Raw genomic sequence first — 21,873 nt, forward strand, 5'->3', positions numbered from 1 at the left:
AGAAGTACTTCAACTCCAAATGGAATAAAAGTCTTGACAAAAACCTCTTACAGACCTACAACAACAGACAGGAAGTTCTCTTAGACTACTGAAGTGCAACAGATGACAGTGGCCTGAGTCTGAGGTGCTGTGGAAAAGAGGGCTCCAACCTTTCCAACTGGAATGTTAAAGGTTGCTCAGACCCTGCTCTCCCTCCTGGGCAGTGGGAACAGACTACAGGAAGCTGTCACTGGTGACCATCAACTCCTTGGAGTGGTCATGAGCCTCACAGGCAGCTTTTGTAGACACATATTCTGGTATGATGGTGGTCCTGCCCTTCATCACTGAGCCTGAGAGGCTTGCCACCAGCTCCCCAGAGCAAAGCCTAGGCTCTCCATCTTTGTATCTCCAGAATCTTAATGCTGTGTGCTTATCAGAATGCCTGTTAACGTGTACAATTTCATGACATCATTTGTTCAAGTTCAAAACCTGAACTGTTTCAGCAGCTAACGACCATTTATTTCCTAACAGGGTTTTGTTGTGCTTTGAACTGTAAATTATTTTATGGGTCTAAAACTGCATTATCTAGTAAGTTTTCAAAAATTACATTTTGAAGTGGGAAATATACTTTAAACCTTTATTTTCATTTAACATAACTTTTCAGAAATAGTTCTAAATTAGGAACTAAAGGCAAATTGTACTGTATGCTCAGAGTAGTCAACCTTTCTTAGTCCCCCTATGGTCTATTCTAATAACACGAGTACTACTCAAGGGCTTGACAAAGCTAAGCTAAATGCAAATAAAACCAATGGTGTACAAGGTCTGCAGCAAAAGTGGGTACTGGCAGCTGATAACAATTTGCAACATCCTTCTCTACTCTGGGAGATGACCTGGTACTTCTTAGGGCAGCAAGGAGGAGTGGCCAGAATTATCTCCATCATTCCACAGTACAACTGAGAGAGAAGAGGGAACAGGTTGCTGAATTCCTATCTGTGAGGTTAGTTGTGCTACTTACAGTCTTCCAATCTCTTGAAATGGGAAGAGACACAGAGTTAATCAAGGAGGATAGGTGAGGTAAGGAAAACAGGTTTGATCAGTCAAGATATCACCCAGGAACTGGGGTACACACCAAGATGTGGTCAGATGTGAAAGCCCAGGAAGCTTAAGGACAAGAGTGCAATCTTGGTCATCTCCGCACCTCTAGGCAGAGTATTGTCTATAGACTACAAAAACTGGCTTCCAGGCTGTCTCTGACTCCAGAGCACATCAAGTCTTCTCTTCACCCTGATGTGGTTCTTGCCAGTGTCTGTCATTATTTGAGGAGTCTTTTCTGAATCCTCCCTTTGGGTGTCAATTACTATGTCTAAGATTCACTGTCTTCTCTTTTATGCTGCAGTAGTCATCCATATTCAACAAGCATGCACAATTTCATGACACCTTTCTACTCAGTTATTCCCAGCTTTTGGGAGCACGAAACTCCACGACAAGTTTGCTCATCTGAGGCCTGTTTAATGTTTAACTCAATGAATGCAAAGAATACAGACAGGGAGAGTCAGGAGGATCACAAACTCAAAGATCACCTGTAAAGTTAATTACATAGTGAGCTCAAGGCCAGCCTGAAATGGGACACAACGGAAAAAGAGAAGAAACTGGAACAGGACAGAACAGAGCAGTGCCATCCATAGGAGCTGCTCCTCTCACCTCCAGGTACATACCCGATTGGAGCTCTGGGAGAAAGCCTACCTAGCTCTTTAACACAGCCAGCTGCTTCCAGCATTCTCAACTCACCCAGTGTCTCATCCAGTTCTCTGCCTTCCTTCAAATGATGCTCATAGCCTCACACAGCACTAACCTAGCATGTTTGCTGTTAGCACCCAAGCCTGCAAGAAAACTCCACAAGGCTCCTAGCAAATGATTTGAGCACCTGCACTAGCACTGAACAGAGTACTGCATACATGCCAAGAACAGGATGATGAAAAGGGAGGGAACGCACTTCACCCAACAAGACTGACCACATATACTTTAGCAACTCTCAGAGGTTCTCCAGAAACTGGAAGTCAAGGTATGGATTCCATAGTGCACACTCCCACTAAGCAGTCTTTCTGCTACAGAGAAAGGTGGTAAGGTTTCCTTTCCTTGGGGTCCAGTGCCCCTTTCCCACTGGTCATTCTTCAACATCACTGGGTCACAAATGGCGGAGAAAGCTTTCTATGGACCTCTCTTAAAGAAACGTCATGTAAACAAGAGAACATCCACTGGAGATTGGAAGGGCCTGCTCTTGCTCTCTGCTTCTGAAGGTGCAGAGCCGGGAGAGCGCTGTCTGATCCTCACTGTGGAATAGGATGGGTCTCTTTTTGAAACATTCCGAGCTACCAGTTGAGAAACTAAGTCTCTGTGGCTGTCTAGTAGGACAATACTGACAAATCTGGTACAGGAAGGATGTGTACCATAAGCCAGGATGACTTCTGCTACCTCTCCAACCTCCAGACTTGCTGACCTCACAGTGTAATGTGGCTGGGACAAAATGAGCTTATCTCCCTTGAAGACAGGGACTACAAACCTGGCTTCTTTTCCATGTTAAAGTGCTTGGCATTAAGTAAGCAAGTAAGAGCCCACAAGAAGATGACACACGTGCCATATTTCTGTGCAAGAGAAACATGAGGTGCACTCTCTGTACTAGTTCTTGCTTTTTGCAGTGATTGGATGGGTTGTATTCAGTCCAGCCCAGGTTCCCTACTTAGCCTCTGCTCACATGGCCTGCATCCCTCTGCTCCTACACATCCAGGTGTGTTCAAAACAGCTGCAGTGTCCATGCCCTGGTGAGGTTCCCACAGTCTCCAGGGCTCCATTTCCACTGTTCCACCTACCATATCACCCATAACTACACTTGCCCTGATGTCCTAAAAGATAAGGAACTATCTTTTAAACTCTGGTAAACTACACATGGGAACTGTTTGAAAAATAAAAAGAAAGGGTGATTACATAAAGGCCATTTCAGTTAAAGGGGAAGCATACCATGTAGAAAATACTCTTGATGGGCTTTACCACAGCTAGCATTACTGAGGGCTAGTGGTAGGAGCCTTTTCATTGTGTGCATGACCTCCTGTAACTTCCTATGAATAGCCCATTTCAGGTAAGATATGTGGTTTACAAACTGGGCTTCTTGCCCAGACTGAACTTCTCACAGACAAGGATGGCATCCCACTCCTCAAGGCCCTTCCCTTTGTGACAGGCTCAAACTAGGCATCAAAATCATGTCTTCCCAGTTTGACTCACCTTTTAAGTACACCCTATTCTTTTCATGGTCCTAAACACTAATTCGTACGGTAGTCCCCTGGTTTCATCCTCTTGCACTGAAGCAGAAGGAATCTTAATAACCTTTACATGCCTACCCATGCCCTCTAGAGCCTAGCTCCACTTAGGCAAAGGCGTCTCTTAGGAACTCCTCATAACTGGCCTGGTGATTGTGATAAGGTAGAGAGACACAAGTCCTAGCCTCAGCCTCGTCTCAAACTGTCCCTTCAAGCCACTCTCGACTCTGCTCCTCAAGTCAGCCTATGAAGTGAGCTCCAACCTGCAGTGATGCTGACAACATGACAGCACCTACACTCTCAAGATGTCCCCACAAGTCCGCTGCAAGCTTAGACCTCTCAGAAAAACCCCAGAATTCTGAGAACACGGAAATACATCAACATACTAGAAAGCGAAGGAATATGGTAGTAGTAGGTGGAATCTTGCTTCTTTCCTCATTTTCTTTCTTCCCAATCTGGAACCAGGTGAAATACAAAGTACATAAAGGAACATTTAAGGAGGAAAATGGGGGGGCAACACAACAACACATAAAGGCTAACAACAATGCTGGTTTTTCCTTAACAGTTCAGAGTTCAGTACTTCAGGGGATTAAACTCAGCCTTTATAGACCAAGGAACATGCTGACTAGAGCAGCAATCTTCAAGTTCCCCTGAGGCTTTTGCAACCACCCAAAGGCAAGCAGTTGCACACCTAGGCGCTATGACTCACATGAGTTAGTGCACGGTGCCCAGCCACAGAAGCCAGGAGCCAAGTAACCTCCCCACCCCACCAAAAAAAGAGAGGAACTCATGAGACAGGAAAACTCCACAACGCAATTTTAAAAAGAAGCAGAGTGCAGGTAAATTAAGAAAAGGGAGAAATTAATGCTACTATGAGGTGAGATGAGGACTGAACAGGATTTAGGGAGGTATCGGTGAAGAAGGTAGATGTGAAGGCCTCACAGGATGGTGGGAGCCAGTGAGTGAGGCAGATGAGAAGATGGGCAACACATAGCCGTCTGTATCAAGTGGTTATGACTTGAGCCTGCCCTCCACACTGTTTAACAACCTGCTTCTGGGAAGAAAAACAGGCACTGCTGTGCCAACCAACGAATCATCAAATAAAGTGGGCAGGCAGCTCTGTTTTTTCTGTGGAACGGCTTATTGCTGTGTCAGTTCTGGTGTAGTCAATTTAACTTCAAGGTACTTCCTAGAAATATACTCAAGGGGGATGATTACTCCCTTAACAAAACTGCTGACACTAACATCACTAGCAGTTCTATGTGAAACTCCCTACTCCAGAGCCCCTTCTCACTGAGCACTGGAAAAGACATTTCACTTCACTTGGTCCATTCATACATGAACCACAACACACTTTAGAAAGCAGTGTCCAGACGTAAGGTATTTTTACAGGGAATACATAGCTATAATAAAACTGATCAACATTCTTTGCTCACAGCTGCAGTCTGGCTCCCTGACTTAAAAGCCAGGATGCTTACATATAGGCCTTATGGTTTATCCACACTGAACACATATTACATAAGAAATTTACATCCTTTGAGTTATTATGCCTTTTCCATGCAGATTCAATTATTTACTTCAAATCGGTAAATAGCAAATCCATTTTAAGTCCTTAAATGTAAACTAAGAATTCTAAGTTCTAAAATGCTTTAGTTAATTTCCCAGTAATTCAGCTCCACTTTTCTTGTTTGATAAGGCTGCTCTTCATTAATGTCTGATCAGATCCCTTATTAAATACTGACACATACCTCTTCCAGTTGTCCTGAAGAAACAGGATTATCTTCACAAGCAGGAAACTGACAACCTGCTTTGCAACTGCAAAAATCATTCATTTCCTCTTCACATTGTGTCATTATTTTACAATTTGCTGTTGAGCTTTCGAAATTTATTTCCAGAGATTCATTAAAGTTACATTCTAAACACTGATTTTGTTTTCCTACTGGCAGAATCCCAGTTGCCTCCTCCTGGGAATCCAGTGACGTCTGAGCACTTTTCTCCATTCCAGATTTTTTTAACCTGGGCAGGAACTTCCCAGACTCAAGCTCTGATTTTCCATAGTAGTGGCCTTCTTTCTCTGCATCTTCTTCTAGAGGTTTGAGATCTGCTTGTGGGTCTTCAAATACATCAACTTGAGAAGGAATGGGAATATTTGCTTCATCTTTTTCAGATTCAAATTCTGACTCGCTTCCTCCTCCAGGGGATAGTTCGGATGCAGAAATTGGGCGAAAGTGAGTCCGAGGAGAGATTCGAATAGCCCTGTACTGTGTCCTGTCGACACCACATATTCTGGGGTGAAAAACCTCACTGTCTGAGTCAGAGCAGAGGATTGATTTCGGCTTAAAACTGGGGCTGAAAGATGCAATCCCTTCTGGTTCAAATGAACACTCTACGTGGAGAACCTGTGAGAGAGGGTTGCTTAGGTCAAAGGAAGAGAATGAATATTCAAGCCCAGGATCTTCAACTTGAAAGTTACCGCAGGCTCCCAGCAAGTCTTCATGGAAGATAAAAGAAAATCCTTTGTTTAACCCATTTTCCCCACTCTTCGGCACATCATTCTGTTCAAATGACACAAAGGGCTTCCAGAGCTGCCTGTGACCAGGAGCAAAGCTGTTTCCAGGGGTCATAAAGACATCTGTACCAGCTATTGTCACGACATCAGAGGCTGCACATTGTAACAAGCTCCCTTTTGTGTGACCAGGTGGTACAACTGCCCATTCCCCATCGCTGTTGAACGTTTTGAGTTCTCCATAAACTCCTCCAAGAATGAATGTGTTCTCTTTATCTTGGGCCACATCCCAAGGTTTAGAGGGTGTGGTGTAGTCACCAACATCCAACTTCGACAGCTCACTAGAGACAAATGCTCTTTTCTCCAGGTTCTCCTTCTGTCCCTCCCAGAGATGATACTCTGACCTCTGCACAGCCCTACTAGGCTCTTGAAGGGCCTCCATCTTAGCATCAGTGTCCAAACAGCAGCAGTAGTTATTTACATCTGTGGAGAACAACTCCTCCCCAGTTCCTTCTGTCTCTACTGCAGCCACAGAACTTCGATCTGCCATCTTTGTCCAAATGTCTTTGATAACCCCTGAGCTGTAGCCATCTCCATGTGGACTGCTTTCACTACATGCTTGTGTAGTTTCAAAGTTCTTATTTTCTGCCTTTTGTTCTAGCTGAATACCACACACAGATTCTAGCTTAGATCTTTTTTTGAAAACTAATGTAGGAATTTCTCCTAAAGTTCTACTGTTTTGTTGACAAGTTTCATCCTGCAAAAAATCTAGAAGTTCTTCATCTACATAATCTGACGAGACTCTGGGAACCACATAATTAATATCTTCTGCAGTAAACTGTGTCGATTCTTCAAACTGAATGTTTAGTGTCTCGTTGTCCGAGCGTGCTTCTTCTGAATGGGACCACGGACTACAAGTTCTTGTTGAAAGATTAGAACAGTGTTCATTTTCTTCAAAGGCACTATTTTTGGTCCATATTAGCAATCTAGACTGTGTTTTCCCCAGCATATTAGCACTAGAATCTGTATGTTCACTTCCCAAGTTGAGTGTTTCAAAAGAAAATGGTAAAACAGAATTACTGCATTGCACTTCAAATACTGAAAAACAAGAGTTTATACCAGATCCTTCATTAATATTGGAAAAGGGCTCTTGATTGCCAGCAAGCATGTGTGAACTGAGTATCGTGCTGTCCAAGATAGGAGAGAGTCTAACTGGAGAGTCTCCTCCAAAACTCTCCCCATCAGCATCGCCTGAACTGGATGAACAACACTCCCAAAACTGAGCCAGATTGCCAAGGTCTTGCAGGAAGAAGCCCTCAGCACCCACAGAGCTGGTAGAATCTGTCCATATTGCACGTTCCCCTTGCAACTCCATACCATCTAACACTATGCAACATTCTGCCTCAAAATCGGTAGTCTCCTTGCTTTTTTGTCGAATCATATTCAAAATCCGACTTTCTCCTTGCATTGTTTCTGAGGCACCAGGATCCAACATGGATTGATCAATATCCACTTCATAGAAGTGTGTTAGTTCTGACAGATGAATATCACCCAGGAATTTATTGTCCTCTGGTAGAGAACATAATGAGGTCCCAGCGAGGTCAAGATCCTCGTTTAAAACTGCAGGCATTTCTACAAAATGACCATCGATGAAAGTACCTGCTGCGAGGTATGTTCTATGGATATTACTGTTGCTGATACACAGACCACGCACAGATTCAGACAAGTCTTCCACGGCCTCTGCTGTCAGAGCACTTGTATCTTCCCTGTTTCGGTATGTGGTCTCTAGTTTGCTTTTTCTACTCAAAGGAACAAAATACTCAGCAATGGGTTCAGTGTACCACAGTGGCTCTTCCTTGTACTCTTTGTTGTTTCTGCTCTCCACATATAGGTCTTTCCCTGCAGTGATCCCGGGGTCACTTCTCCCTGTCTCCTTTGCTGGTCTCTTACCCCGCTTGCACAGCTGCCTGACAGACCCACTGCTGCTGCTGCTGCTGCTGCCGCCACCACCCCCATGGACTCCTCTCTCTGCCTTCTCACAGTGCTTCAGGGACAGCCTGCTTTGTCCATTCCGCCCTTTTTTGTTTCGAATTTCTCGTGCCTTGTGTCTGACTTTAACATACTTCATGGATGTTTTTAATTCTCCCTGATTACCACTTGAACTTGAGCCTGCTTCACTAGAGCCCGATGACCATGAGCGAGGGCGGATCTTCCCTTCAGGTTTGTGCCGGATCTGCTTTTTGTACAAGGCAGGCTTTTCTTCGATGGGGCTGTTGTTCAACCTATTTTCCTTCTCATGTCTACTCCTGCTCTGGGCTTTCTCGTGCATGGGGATGGAGGGGGCACTGCTTCTTTCTCTGATGGCTTCACTCTCACTATTGCAGTCCTTTGGAGAAGATGTATCTGTGCTTGCTGGTGGGGCTGTGGATGATGAAGAGGAGCTAGAGTAAGAACAGGGTTTGGCCTTGTTCCACACGGTCATGATCTCTTGCAGGCAAACTGGTTTCTCAGAAAGTGGTGGAAATGCTTCATAATACCTGCAAAACAGAGGAAGAATTCAAAAGCAAGCTACTTTTTATAGTCACCATATACCCAAAGGCAGCAATGCCAACCTGAGAGGCAGCACTGCAGCTCACACCATCAAGAAACCATTAATTTTAAAGGAATTACCAAACAGTAAACTGTGGTGTGCATTAAGATCAGTCCCACAAATTAAGCACTTTAGCACTGCTTTGGATTGTGAGAAGTACTATGCAAATATTATGAGAATATGTAAGACAGTGGATTTGTCTTCAAAGCTTCAATTTCAACTAGGAAGAAATGACAAAAACAATGTAAGAGGAAGAATTTACTGTGCTAAGAATGTACTGTGTCTGAACTTGAACCTCATCTTGGTCACTTACAGTGCTAGTAACAAGTTCATTATTTATCTTTCAGTCTATTTCCTCTCTGTAAAACAGTGAGCATATAACTAACCTCACAAAGTTGTGAATAGTGGAAATAAGTGGTGTGGAAGCTGCTTACAAATGACTTAGTAATAGAAGCTCTGTAGTCATATCCCCTGGGAGTGAAACCTGGCTCTGCTGCTCACCTGCTATGCTCCCTTAGGTCTATTATACAATCTCTCAGTGGCTCAAAGTGGAAGTAAGAAGAGTGTCTACCTCACAAGCAGGAGTAAAGGAATACTACAAGAAATGAGTCAGAACATCACCTATTTCATGTCCTCACTCCTGCTATACTATCAGAACAACAGCATGGAGCTTGGCATTTAAGCAGGCTCTCAGTAATGGTAGGAATCATCATATTCAAGTGCTCACAAATGCTTAAAAGACCATGGAAAAAGAGGAAATACTTTTGACTTGCTGGAAAAAAATGGCAATTGTTGAAGATTTGAGAGCAGAATAGATCCCCAAAGCAGGTCTAAAGCTATGCTGACTCTTGAGGGCATTGTTCTTCCAGAGACAACATTAAGGCCACACACCAAGGGGCAAAGGCCATGTTTACAAAGCTGCTGAATGCATTAACTGTATTAAAGCTGTATAATACAAATTATTAAAAGTTTTATACATAATTTTCTTTTTTTAGATTAATATTTATCTATATGTATGTGTGTGCCTGTGTGAGTGCCTGGCACATGTGTGGTGTATTACCCAAGGTGTCCAGAAGAAAACATTGAATTCTCTGGAGCTGGAGTGACAAACAGGTGTGAGCCACCTGACATAGGCTCTGAAAATCAAACTCATTGCCTCTGGAAGAGCAGCAAATACTCTTAAGCGCTGAATCATCTCTCTAACCCCATATATAGTTTTCAACATTCTACCAGCCATATTATAAGTCTAAGTAGAAACTGGTGAAATTAATTCTAAAAGCTTATTGAGATTATATTATCACTTCAACATGTAATCGATATTAAACTTATTAATGTGCTGTTTTGTATTTTTTTCATACTATTCCTGATCTCTACTGATAATGTCACATTTATAATACAACCAAATAAATGCAATTTTTCTTCATTAGAGATTGAGAAGATTAAAATAAAATGCATAGCAAGGACGTCTATTTGTAATATAGATTATTTTAATATTAATCACAACAGATGAACCAAAGATACAGGGAACAAGTCTGGTTAGGTCCTGTGTGGGAGATAATGGAAACCAGTTTTCTTGTCTATGAATAGGCATGATCATGATTTCTTATACCTGTCTCAAAGACTGTATGTCAGTTTCAAACATGCTACTACTACGAGTGGTTTTAGTAAACAGCAGCTGTCTCTGTTTCCATCACTTCACAAATAATGACTACATACACATTATAAAACTCGACCATCTTACTCACTTTCGTACTCTCAGTATGAAGCATTTATGTGTTCAACGTGTTTTCTAAATTAAGAAATCATAGAAATGACAGACATGAAAAACATGCAGTAGTCTGGTTTTAACAATGCGTACTTCATGTTTCATAAGTATAGTCGTACATACATTTCCACTTGATCCTTTGCTGTAGGGGACAACTCTGCCTCTGGAGAGGGAGATCCCTCTAACTTTTTGTGAATCTTCTCTTCTGTTATAAACAAAAATTCAGAAAAAGTTTTCACATATCCAATTAATAAACACTATACTTTAAAACATTTCTCAAGTAATTTTGATAAGATACGATATAGAGTTTTGTGCTTACACAAAGAACTCCATGCCAGTGTGCCTCTTTAATAAACATTGACCTACTGAGTGTGCAGAAGGCACTCTTTGGCTAACCCACAGAAGCACCTGGCTGCAGGCTGAGTAAGAGCCCTGTATCTCATCACCAATGGTACTTGGACGCTCTTAACAGAGAGCCTGACATTCCACGTGTACTTATTAATTAGACCAGAAGGACTGAACATCTGTTCAGATTCCAAAAATATTTTCTCACAAAATTCTGACTCATGGACTTTGTATTGACTCATTTGATTAATACTGATCTATAAAGGAAGCTCCTTATTACATTTAGATCTGTGACTTAACACGTAGGTAAGCACATTTGTGCTTTAATGCCAACAGAAACAAAGACTATCCACTGTGCTTGGTCCAGGATAGTGCCTTAAATTAAAAACAAGCTTGTCAATAACAAAAGGCTTCAAGGATGTATGCTGCACAATGACCCCAACAAGGTCAGGAACAAGGTTCCTGAGTTTGCAGCCACTTCCTGTGGTCCTGAAGAGCACACCTGAGGTCCTGTACAGAAATCCAAATGACCAAATGAGCCTGGCAAGTTGGCCTACCCAAAATACTCAAGTGAAGACAGAGGTTCCTTCATGTCTGAGAGGGTACCTGTGGATTACAGCCCTTCTTGGGGAGCAGGGATTTTTCATGTGGCCACTAAAGACCTCCCCAAAGCCTCTTGCACAGCTGAGGGCGACAGGAATGCACCCCGCAGAGCTATGGTGGTAGCCCCAGAGCTCACCTTGCTCACTCTGTAGGTCTTTCAGTCTGCAGCAGAGCTCCTCCACTAAAGTCTCGATTCCAGAGCTCTGTAGGAGACAGAGAGAGTCAGCTTACCACCAGGTACAGAGAAGACACATTTTATGTTACTACCAAGGACACATCTTCCATGTTCCAAAAGGAGTACATTATCAATTCTTAAATGAATCCCAGAGTTCAAAAACAGTCCACTTGTAAAGCCAGCCTAGTGTAAGCATCTTACTAATGAAGACATTTACGTGGGACTTATTGATAAAATGTGGCAATGTGAATTCACCTCCCAGAACGGCTTCTGTTATGCTCAGTAGAGCAGATCAAGGATCTGAGTATCCAAGAGTGGATAAAAGTCAGTCACCCACAAAAACAGTATCAAGATTCTTTGGAATCATGGTTTTATTCAAACTCAACACAACGGTTACAAAAACACCTTAGTCCTCCTCTAGGAGATTAGAGCCTAAAGAAAATAAAGCAGGTACATTTCCTCCTCTTTCTCTTCCTTGCCTCCTTCCCTTTTATTTTTAAAAGTAACTCTCACAACTCCTGCAGAAAGAGTGATACAGAACAAGGTCAATGCTGAAAACATACATGGAAGCTCTAGGTCATTTTAAAAGACAGACACAACTATTGCGCTATAGAGAAATGTAAGAGGGCCCGTGGTGGTTAGCTGGTGGTAAAGGTGCTTGGCACCAAGCCTGACAACTGGAGTTCAATACCTAGGACCGACATGGTACAAGAAAAGAATAGACTCCCATGAGTTCCACTGACATGTGCATACAGGGAAGGAGAGAAAGGATCTGGAACTGATCTTTTCTGAAACTTTCTTGAACTGAGGATAAAAGGAGTCAAACCTCAAAGAAAATGTGCACTGGAAACAGAAACAAGCACATGATCTTTTACTCATTCCAAATTCTCAACTTTTTTTGCAAAAAAAAAAAAAAAAAAAAAAAAAAAAAAAAATGTAAATGGAAAAAAAAAAAAAAAAAATAATCTTTTACTATTTCAAAATTCTAAAATTTTTTTAAAAAAAAAAAAAAAAAAAAAAGAGAAAAAATCTTGTACAATGGACGGACAAGTAACAGTGTTTCTTAGAAATTTTGGATTTAGTCAGTGACAAGTTATGTTCGGGTGGGATCTTGTCTCTTTGAAAGGATACAGCTGGGCAGATGCACACAGAAGAGCTGCCAGAATCCCTGTGTCTCGGCTCTGCTCTGCACCTCCAGGGGCTAAAAATAAATTTTACCCATTCGCTGAACTCAAAATGACTCAGCAAAGTATGGCAAATATCCCTTAAAAAAAAAAAAGCTCCCTTATAGAGTGTTAGTTACAAGAAAAAGACTACAGTTAGGAAGGTAAATTGTAAATATCACAGTTTCTTTCTATCTACAAAATGTCCCAGTCTTTAAGAGGGAAAAGAGAAAACGGGTCAGAGGACAGCTGCAGCTGCCTCTTACAGCTCTAAAATGCAGGCAGGCAATAAGGTCAATAGTAATAGACTGCACAATCCCATTGTTGAGGTCTGCTTACCATAATGGTTAAGGTGTGAGGAGGCCGGCAATTACAGTCTTATTTTCTCCAGGATCCTGAAACTAACACGGGTGTCAGCTGACACGCCGCATACTGTCTTGTACAACAAGCCTGTGTCACTGCTTGCAAACCTGGAGCTGTCTCCAGTGCAGAACGTGGAACCTCTGGGGACTGCTTACAAACTCCTTACAACCTCTAAAACAGGCTACCATTCCCACACCTGTAGAATGGCCATGACAATTTGTGAGCAGGGGATTCATGCTATCTTGTAGTCAGTATAAACTAGTTATACATGCAAGCAATATATCATATACTATCATTCATTCATAGTGAGAGTATATGCATATATATACATATACATATGTATATATATACATATATATATATATCCCTTTATATAAAAATACCTATGTTTTAAAATACATGCAGCATAAGAAACAGTGCCTTACTCCTTCGTGTCTGTGAATCAAGATTTACTGACAGGCTTCTGTTTTCTTTCCTTAGTTACTATGCTATCCTACATACGCGCATGCACACACACACAGAAATACACACACCTCCATGTACATGTTTTTTTTTTTTTTAAATAGTATTAGGGACTGAACCTACTCTAGTTATTTTTTTTTAATAATCATTAGGTCACCATGGTATCCTAATAACAAAATGAGAAGCATAAAGGCATCCAAAGCTGCCAATGTACCATCGTGTGCTGGCAAATAGTCTATAGTTTATTTAAAACTGCTACTAATGAAATCTCCATTTCTACCTATGATACAAGCTATTAAAATTTTTAATAATTATATTTTAGTAGTCTATCATACCCATTGGAGTGCTGGAAAATACATAGCTAAAAGCATCTTTAAAAGGGACAAAGGTTAGTGTGTACCTGTGTTCTAGAAACCCTACAGGAACCCCTGTGGACAGAAGACGCTGTGGCTCTGCTGTGGCACTCTGCCTGGCCTCTCCTTACTATGATCATCCTCATCCATCAAATGTCCCAAACCTGTGGGAAGTGCTCTGCAGAGCAAGAGCACTCTGAACTGCACAGGGGAGAGTCATATGAGGACCTATGTAGAAGGCAGCCCCTGGAAGCATCGCTGGACACTCAATGGACAATCATGAACTCTCACCCAGTGAACAAGTGGTACAGGTAGCCTACATGCCAGGTAGGTCACATGGAGAAGAAGGACCTGTCCTAGAAGTCACAAGGTACTATCTCCTACTTTTCTGGGAACAGAGTTAAGTGGGATGGATTTGCGATTGGGGTCTCCACGCCTGCCACACACATGTAAATCAAAGGAAATCAAAGGATATGCCCATTGCTCTAGCTCTATAAAGCCAAGAATGCCTCCAGTCTCTCTCAAAGTTTACCTAGTTAACCACATAGGCGATGCACCTATCAGAGCCCATTGCCACCCAGGACCCTTAAGTATCAGTGTCATTTCTAAACTGTGTATGTTCACTCCTTCAAAACAGCGTTCAGTGACTGATAACCTGAATTTGAAGGCAGACCTGAGAGGCTGAGTTGGGGCACTATCAGTGTCAGCCTGTGCAACAGGTAAGGCTGCCTCTAGCAGACAAAGTATCCTGTGGGCTGCTCTCCACCGCCTCCTTGGCCTGGTCTCAGCCTCTGTTCTCCTCTGCTGGTGACTGCATGACAAGGTTACGTCTTTTACTCAATGATGCAAACCGAATTTGCTCACAGCTTACAGCTGCTGCTTTTAAGAGGTTTTCTTTGTCCCTTGCTTCTAACCCCACAGCATTTTCTGACATATCCCACTCTCCATGAATCCTGTGTTTCTTCTCAATTTGAGGCTGTATCAGTCAGGTATAGGTGACTAGCCCGGTCTCATTGTCTGCCTTCTCCACACCCAACGACTTTGTAACTGCATTAAGAATCTCTCTCTCTCTCTCTTTTTTCTCTTTAGGCATCATCAGTTTATTATAAAAGGGAGGCAATGAAATTATTTACAGGATGAAATAGTTCAGAGCATCGGTGGAATGGGCAGCTTCATGTGACACCATTTCAACAGTGATTTCAATCCACAAACTTTCCAAGAATGTCACCATCTCTAAATAAGAAGTAATCCTTGTCGTCTAGACTTTGGTGCCTCCATACTCTGGGAGAAGAACTTTGTCTCCAACCTTCTCACTGACCACCTGAATCTTTCCACCCTTTCCTTTTGCACCTGATCCCACAGCCACTGCTGTTGTTTGCAATACTTTTCCTTGAGACTTTTCTGGAATCATTATGCTACCTTTAGTTACAGTTTCGGTGGCACTCCTTTCAACCAATACTTGGTCAAAGAGCAGAAGGAACTTTCTAAAAGCTTGGCCAGCCATGATTTGCCACCGCAGATCTGGACTCTACTGCCACTGCAAGGAGAGTCCTGCAGTAAGAATCTTAAGATGATCTTTTCATGAAGAACTCACTAGATAGTCCCCAAGTGTGAGCTGGGTAACCCTAAGCCCTACTAGTAAGCAGCCAGTATGAAAGCACATTCCTGTTTTCTTTTTCAAGACAGGGCTCTGTGTAGTCCTGGCTGTCCTGGAACTCAATATATAAACCAGGCTGGCCTCAAACTCACAGAGATCTACCTGCCCCTGCCTCCCAACTGCTGGAATTAAAGATACAGGCCACTACCACCCAGCTGAAAGCACAGTCTTCACTTTCATTTGAATATGGCACAGTGAACTAACTCAAAGAGAGCTGGGTCTAAAGCTATGGTAAGCTATATGACCCCACATAAGCCACTTACCTATCCCAGCCTCAGTGCCAGATCTGGAAGACAATCGCAGTAGCTGATTATTGGATTTCCTATACTGGGTGGCCCCTCACCTCCTTGTTCCTTTGTTCTCCCTAGTGCCATAGCTGCATACTCCAAGCCTTCCATTAAATCTGTCTCATATTTACTGTCATACTTAGAATATAAGAGAGGGCCTTGTCTCTTGCTTATTCTATTTTTCTGATGTTGAATCATCCTCCCGTGAGCCAGTGTCTGGCCAGCAAGCAACAACAAGAGACAGGTAGTCTCGTGCTTTTTTCTCAGTGGAGCTCAGTATCTCACAACCAGACTCTCTTTGGTCTCTCCAGAACATCAGTGCCAGAAGGCAGCCCCTCACTCCAATACTTGAAGTGAGTCATGCCATCCAGCACTTGCTCCTTAGTATGCACCCCCCCAAGTGACAGAACAAAGTAATGTGCTTTTAGAATGTCAACTCCTAGCTCCACAGAGCATGCCTGCTAAGGCACCAGCCCTGTGAGGACAGGAATCATTGCTATCCCATTGCAGCTGCATGAAACCACGAACAAGACCAGCAGAATTTCCCAGCAAACTCCACTAACCTACAGAGCTGAATCAAATATGGCAGTTTCAGCCCCACTCTGCACAGGATCTTCTTTAATTTTTATGGATTAGAATCTGTAATTTCTACAGCAGAGCAGGAAGGAGAATGGAAAGAAACTCAGGTAAAGTATGGAAAGAATGGCTATGGTAACACTTCACTAGAGAGCCAAGGACCAGCTTCATACTTTAATGTCTGAAGGATTTACAACCTTTACAAAATGTAGAACGGTCACTAGCTAGTGAACACAAGACCACCGACTGAGAAGACTGAATACAGGGCAGAGCCAAGAAGCAGCATAAGATTTTAAAATTCCCAAACCAAAAGGCTCTTTGCTCTAAAGCCCCAGTGAAGATTACACTTCCCATCTTTGAACACAAGAGGACCTCTAGAGTGCCTCCAGCTCTTACACCACCTGCTCTTTAGAAAGGGCACAGATTAGGAGAGAAGCAGCTGCTGATTGAACATGTGCCATATTTAGGGAGGACAAAGGTGTAGGGCACAGGCTGCACACTGCTGGGGTGGTATAGAGAAGACAGATGAGGACAGGTTTAATCTGGGGCAGCACACAGCTCAGTGATAGAGAACTTGCCTAGTACATACATGCCCTAGGTTTATATATATGCATGAATCTTGCTGATTTATTTATTAAGTAATTTTTGACACAGGTCTTATTCTGTAGCCTAGACGGACATACTCACCAGCCTCCTGCCCCAACTTCCCAAATGCTGTGATTACAAATATGACCCACCATGCCTGGCTGGAGCAGACATTTTCATCAATAAAAAGTGACTAGGGAAGGGCACTAACATGCATAAAAATTATTGCATGAAGAAAGCTTACATTTCCTCCTGGCCAGGACCATAGCTTTTTTGTCAAATACCGGAATCTAAGGCTTTAATTTAGTGACCCAATGCCTCAGCACATAGGCTGGAAAAGGTACTGTAAAGAATATACATGAGCCTATCTATGTGATGGAATATACCTTTATTTCTAGCACTTGGAAGGCAGAAGCAGGTAGGTCTCTGTGAGTTCCAAAACAGCCAGCCCTAGCTACATAGTGAGATACTATCTCAAAAACAAAACAAAACAAAACAAAACAAACAAACAAAAAACAACCCACAGACACACAGACTATATGAGAGGAGAGAAACACAATAACACAATGATAGGAAAGGTAGAAAGATGCATTAGTAAAACAATAAAAAGAACAAAATGACTAAAAATAAAATTATAAACATTTAAGAGCAAGTTGCAAAACAAATATAGTATGGTGCCATTTATATGAGACTGAAGAACATGCAAACTAATCCTAAGTACTGAAGGCAAGCATGGGAAAGGGAGAAGAGGGCACGAGGCTCAAGCTTGGGGCGTGCCAAGGACTGCCCTCATCCTGCTCCCTACACTGTAGCCACACACAGGCCTACTTTTATGTCCTTTGCTCACTGAACTTGCAGAGTTTTAGGACAGCCTCTCCCACTTGTTTCTTTTCTCATGTCCTCTCTTTTCAACATTTGAAAGATCAGAAATTTCTCCGGAACCTCAATTTTCCACTTTTTCTTGATAGGCAGGCTCCAAGCTACATAAGCAGTATGAAAGCATTCTACTATTTAAGGCCTCTGAAGCCCAACGCCACTCAGCCAACCAAACCTGGATATGCAGTCACCTGCACCTCAGGGTCTCAGGGAGATGCCCACACTCCACCAGTTCTGCACCCCACCCACTCAGACATGTGCCTTCCTGTGGTTCCCTTCCCCACACACAGGAAACTCCATTTCTAAAGGTGCGCAGACCAAAGACCTTTGTCTTCTTTCTGGACTGTTTTCCTTTTCTCTGCCCTCATGTAATCTGGTCAGCTGTCCTCAATACAGAGTCCAACTGCTTCATCTGTATTGGGCCACTACAACAGCCACTGCTTTTCTTTGCTTTCTCAGACAGTCTCACTGTAGTACAGGATTCTCTCCAACCCACGATCCCCTGCCTCCACACAGGTTCTTCACTGATTTCATCTGCTCTTCGCCCAGCTAGCCAGCCTCATCACATAGCAGCCAAAAGCTATAATCATTTAAGTCATGCAGTATCATCCTCTTCTCCAAAACCCTCCAATACATCAGAGTGTCTCAGAAGAAAGCCAGAGACTCTTAGAAAGACTATCAGTTCCAGCCATGCACACAGGAGGACAACGCCAGATCCCAGACAGGGCTGGCGAAGATAACACTACCGCTGTGAGTAGTCTCAGCTCTTGGACTTCCTGGTTGTTGTCTCTCTTCTTATAATGTGAAAAAGTATCCAGACAGGCACTTCACATTCTGAAATGCTCAACAATTCCTTTACAAGCTCCATGTCACTTTATCAACCCACGCCTGAGACTGTCTAATCACACCATCCCTTTCTGCTGTCTGTACTACACTTCATCACAGGAGGGGTAGACACATGCACAGCCTAGCAGGGTCTTTTTCTCACCAGCAGAGGGCACCATATCTCACTATAGAAGAGCCACCATGTGAGCCACCATGTGGTTGCTGGGAATTGAACTCAGGTCCAGAGGAAGAACAGCCAGTGCTCTTAACCACTGAGCCATCTCTCCAGCCCCCTGTTCACAGTTCTTAGTCCAGGGCCCTCTTGAGGCCTTTATTCTTCCAGCTTCAATGAGACATTCCTGTATCTCACTGTACATACACACACACACACTGCATGTATAAATTCTAATTTTTAAATTAGATGAAGGATGTTTTTGCTTTGAGTTATGCACTTCTTCCTATGATAAAGAGCCATATATTTCGATGTAACTCTGGAAAGTGTGTCAAGGGCTCATGTTACAGGACATCCCCCCTGGCTAGTAGCACCATGTTTCAAAGCTATGGAGCCTTTGGAACAGGGTGCCTAGGAGAGGTCTTTGAAAGCAGAAGCCTGGCCAAGCTTCTGCCTCCTGATCCTCCAAAAGCTAAAAAAGCAGGCATCATGTTCTCCTGGCCCCAGACGATCTGCTCCACACCATGCCTGTGCCGCCATGATGGACTCTAATCCCTAAATCTAACACTTCCTCCCTAAATTTGCTTCTGCAATGTCATGATTACAGGAGAGAAGTAACTAGCACTACCCACGGAAGCTGCAGCTCTTAAATTCCTATCCCCAGAGGATGTGGTACATGAGCAGCAACTTTAGGCAATCTAGTCCAAAGGGAAGAGGAGAGAAAAAGAGGTGAGGAGAGAATTCCCATGACAGGAGGGATTCTTAACAAATACTCAACCTAGTTCTAGAGAAACTCAATAACATCTACATTCAGGAAGGAAGGGGGGGAAGGGAAGAAAAGAAGGGGAGGGGAGGGGAGGGGTGGAGAGGGGAGAAGAGACACCATCCGAGCCTCTAGGCAGCAATCAGACTAACAGCTGAATTCTAGCGTTAGCGGCTGTAACCTCACATGCTGCACAAGTATGAAAAATACCCGGGCAGAAAAGCAGGTTTTTACGGACATTTGTGAGTCGGCTGAGAACACAGTGGGAGGTGGGCATGAGAGGACAGGACAGGCTGGGACAAGGACTAACACAGAGCAAGTAAGTATTAAAAGGCATCTGCAGCAGGTGCAGTCAAAAGAGTAAACGCAACACGATACCAGATGAGCAAACTGCCTATGACAGCATCAGACCACAGGACTCCTTGGTTCGGGAAGAAAGTTTGGAGGCTGGAACCCTCTCAATTCAACCTTCTATTGTAATGATATTTAAAAGCTGTACCATCTCATCACAAATCCATTTCAAGTAGTTATACTTCAGAGAGTTCATCTTAAGAGTGGTGACAAAGTAAGAATTGATAGTATTTGTTTAAACAGACAATCATATTCTGAAGCAAATTTAGCAGAATGTGTTTTATATAAAGAGCTTTAAAAAATAAACTAAGGGCTGGAGAGATGGCTCAGAGGTTAAGAGCACTGCTTGCTCATCCAGGTCTTGAGTTCAATTCCCAGCACCCACATGGTGGCTCACAACCACCTATAATTTGATCTGGTGCCCTCTCCTGGCACGCGGGTGTACATGCAGGCAGAACATTGCAGACATAACAAATAAATAAATCTAAAAGAAAAATAATAAACTAAGCTCATTTTCTAAAAAAGAAAACAAAAATTCTGAATTATAAACAAGTATGGTATTCAGCACCTAAGAAGTTCTAGCTCACTTCTAGGAACACATGCAAAACAGCACAGGCATGATAGAAGGCCCCACACACAGCACTCCAGGCCGCACGGTGAAAATCAAGATAATCAACTATGCAGCAGTGACCACTATGTTAAAATGCTGTTGGAATATTACTTGATGCAATGCAATTTAAAATAACAATGGATGAAATAATTTTTTTTCTTTTTTAAGAATATGGGGTTGGGATATATAGGTCAGTAGCAGAGCTCGCACCCAGCACACTCAAGGACCTGAGTTTAAAACAATGGTGTGGGGCTGGAGAGATGGCTCAGTGGTTGAGAGCACTGACTGTTCTTCCAGAGGACTGGGGTTTAGTTCCCAGCAACCACATGGCAGCTCAACCTGTCTGTAGCTCCAGTTCCAGAGGACCTGAAACCTTCACAAAGTCATACATGCAGGCAAAGACACCAATACACATGAAATAAAAATAAACAATCAAAGAAGAAAAAACAATGGTATGTATTCACTACTTAAGAGTGCTACATACAAAAATATTTTTATAAATTTTGGTTAGGTTTTTGCTTTTTAGTTTAGTTTTGTTTTTCAAGACAGGGATTCTCCATGTAGCCCTCGTTATCCTGTGACTCACTTTGTAGACCAGGCTGGCCTTAAACCCAGAGATCGCCTGCCTCTGCCTCCCAGTGCTGGGATTAAAGGTGTGTGCCACCACACCCCAACTCAAAAACATATTTTATAAAACAAAATGTAGGTGCATGCATGTTGTGCACGCCTTTAATCCCAGTACTCAGGAAGCAAAGGCAAGCGGATGTCTCAGAGTCTGAGGCCAGCCTGGACTACATATTGTGTTCCAGGCCAGCCAGGGATACAAACAAAACAAAACAAGCAGGGCATGGTGGCACACGCCTTTAATCCCAACACTCAGGGAAGCAGAGGCAAGCAGATCACTGTGAGTTCAAGGGCAACCTGGTCTTCAAAGGGAGTTCAGTATAGCCGAGACCACACAGAAAAATCCTGTCTCAGAAAAAAAAAAAAAGCAGCAACAACAACAAAAACACCTCACACAAAAAACAAAACAACAAAAAAACTAAAAGATAAAATCCCAATATTAAAAAAAAAAAAAAAGTGTATAAGGTAAAGGTATTCACCTATCAGTGGTGAGATGAGTTGTTTATTTCTAGGTTGTTTTTGTCAAGTTATTGTGTGTATAAACTTCTAAGAGTACCCACTGCCCGTAAGCATCAGAAAACATAAACTTACTTCATCAGAAGCAGAGCGCAGACACTGGACAGCAGCCTGCTTTTTCATCTCCTCTAGTGTTAGATCAGAGCACTTCTTCTTACTCCTTCCCCATTTCTTATAAGCTCCTTTCTCCCAGCCCAAGATGTCATTCTCCTGCAATGAGATTGCACCAGGTTAGATGACTAAGACTGGAGAACCAGTTTAAAGAGCCTGCACACAGCTGCTTACACATGCATTTCCTACCAAACACTCACTCACAGGATGAGCACCTTAGAACCAAGCACTCATTTGGAATGTTTAGATTATTCAGCACCTCAATAACCTGACTCCTTGCGGTGGTAAGAAATGCCAACTGGCAA

At 42.8% G+C, this 21,873-nt stretch overlaps 1 protein-coding gene and 1 pseudogene across 5 annotated transcripts in view; both read right to left on the reverse strand.

Annotated features, from left to right (window-relative positions):
* Positions 1–21,873, reverse strand: part of Kiaa0232 (KIAA0232 ortholog) — a 68,604-nt gene that overhangs the window by 8,035 nt on the left and 38,696 nt on the right. For 4 of the 5 annotated variants that reach the window (XM_055623825.1, XM_055623826.1, XM_055623824.1 and 1 more), the window contains exons 3-6: positions 21,533–21,667; positions 11,236–11,302; positions 10,275–10,356; positions 5,039–8,333 (exon numbers count right to left, since the gene is read on the reverse strand). In XM_055623825.1, the coding sequence (XP_055479800.1) occupies positions 5,039–8,333; positions 10,275–10,356; positions 11,236–11,302; positions 21,533–21,667 (3,579 nt within the window). Of the gene's footprint in view, positions 1–3,301; positions 3,746–5,038; positions 8,334–10,274; positions 10,357–11,235; positions 11,303–21,532; positions 21,668–21,873 lie in introns of those variants that run through there. The other variant, XM_055623828.1, reaches the window with a different exon arrangement.
* Positions 14,815–15,119, reverse strand: LOC129688840 (10 kDa heat shock protein, mitochondrial-like; annotated as a pseudogene).

The sequence above is a fragment of the Psammomys obesus genome, unplaced genomic scaffold (genome assembly GCF_907164565.1).
Source record: "Psammomys obesus unplaced genomic scaffold, mPsaObe1.curated_primary_1811, whole genome shotgun sequence".
NCBI classification, from domain to species: domain Eukaryota; kingdom Metazoa; phylum Chordata; class Mammalia; order Rodentia; family Muridae; genus Psammomys; species Psammomys obesus.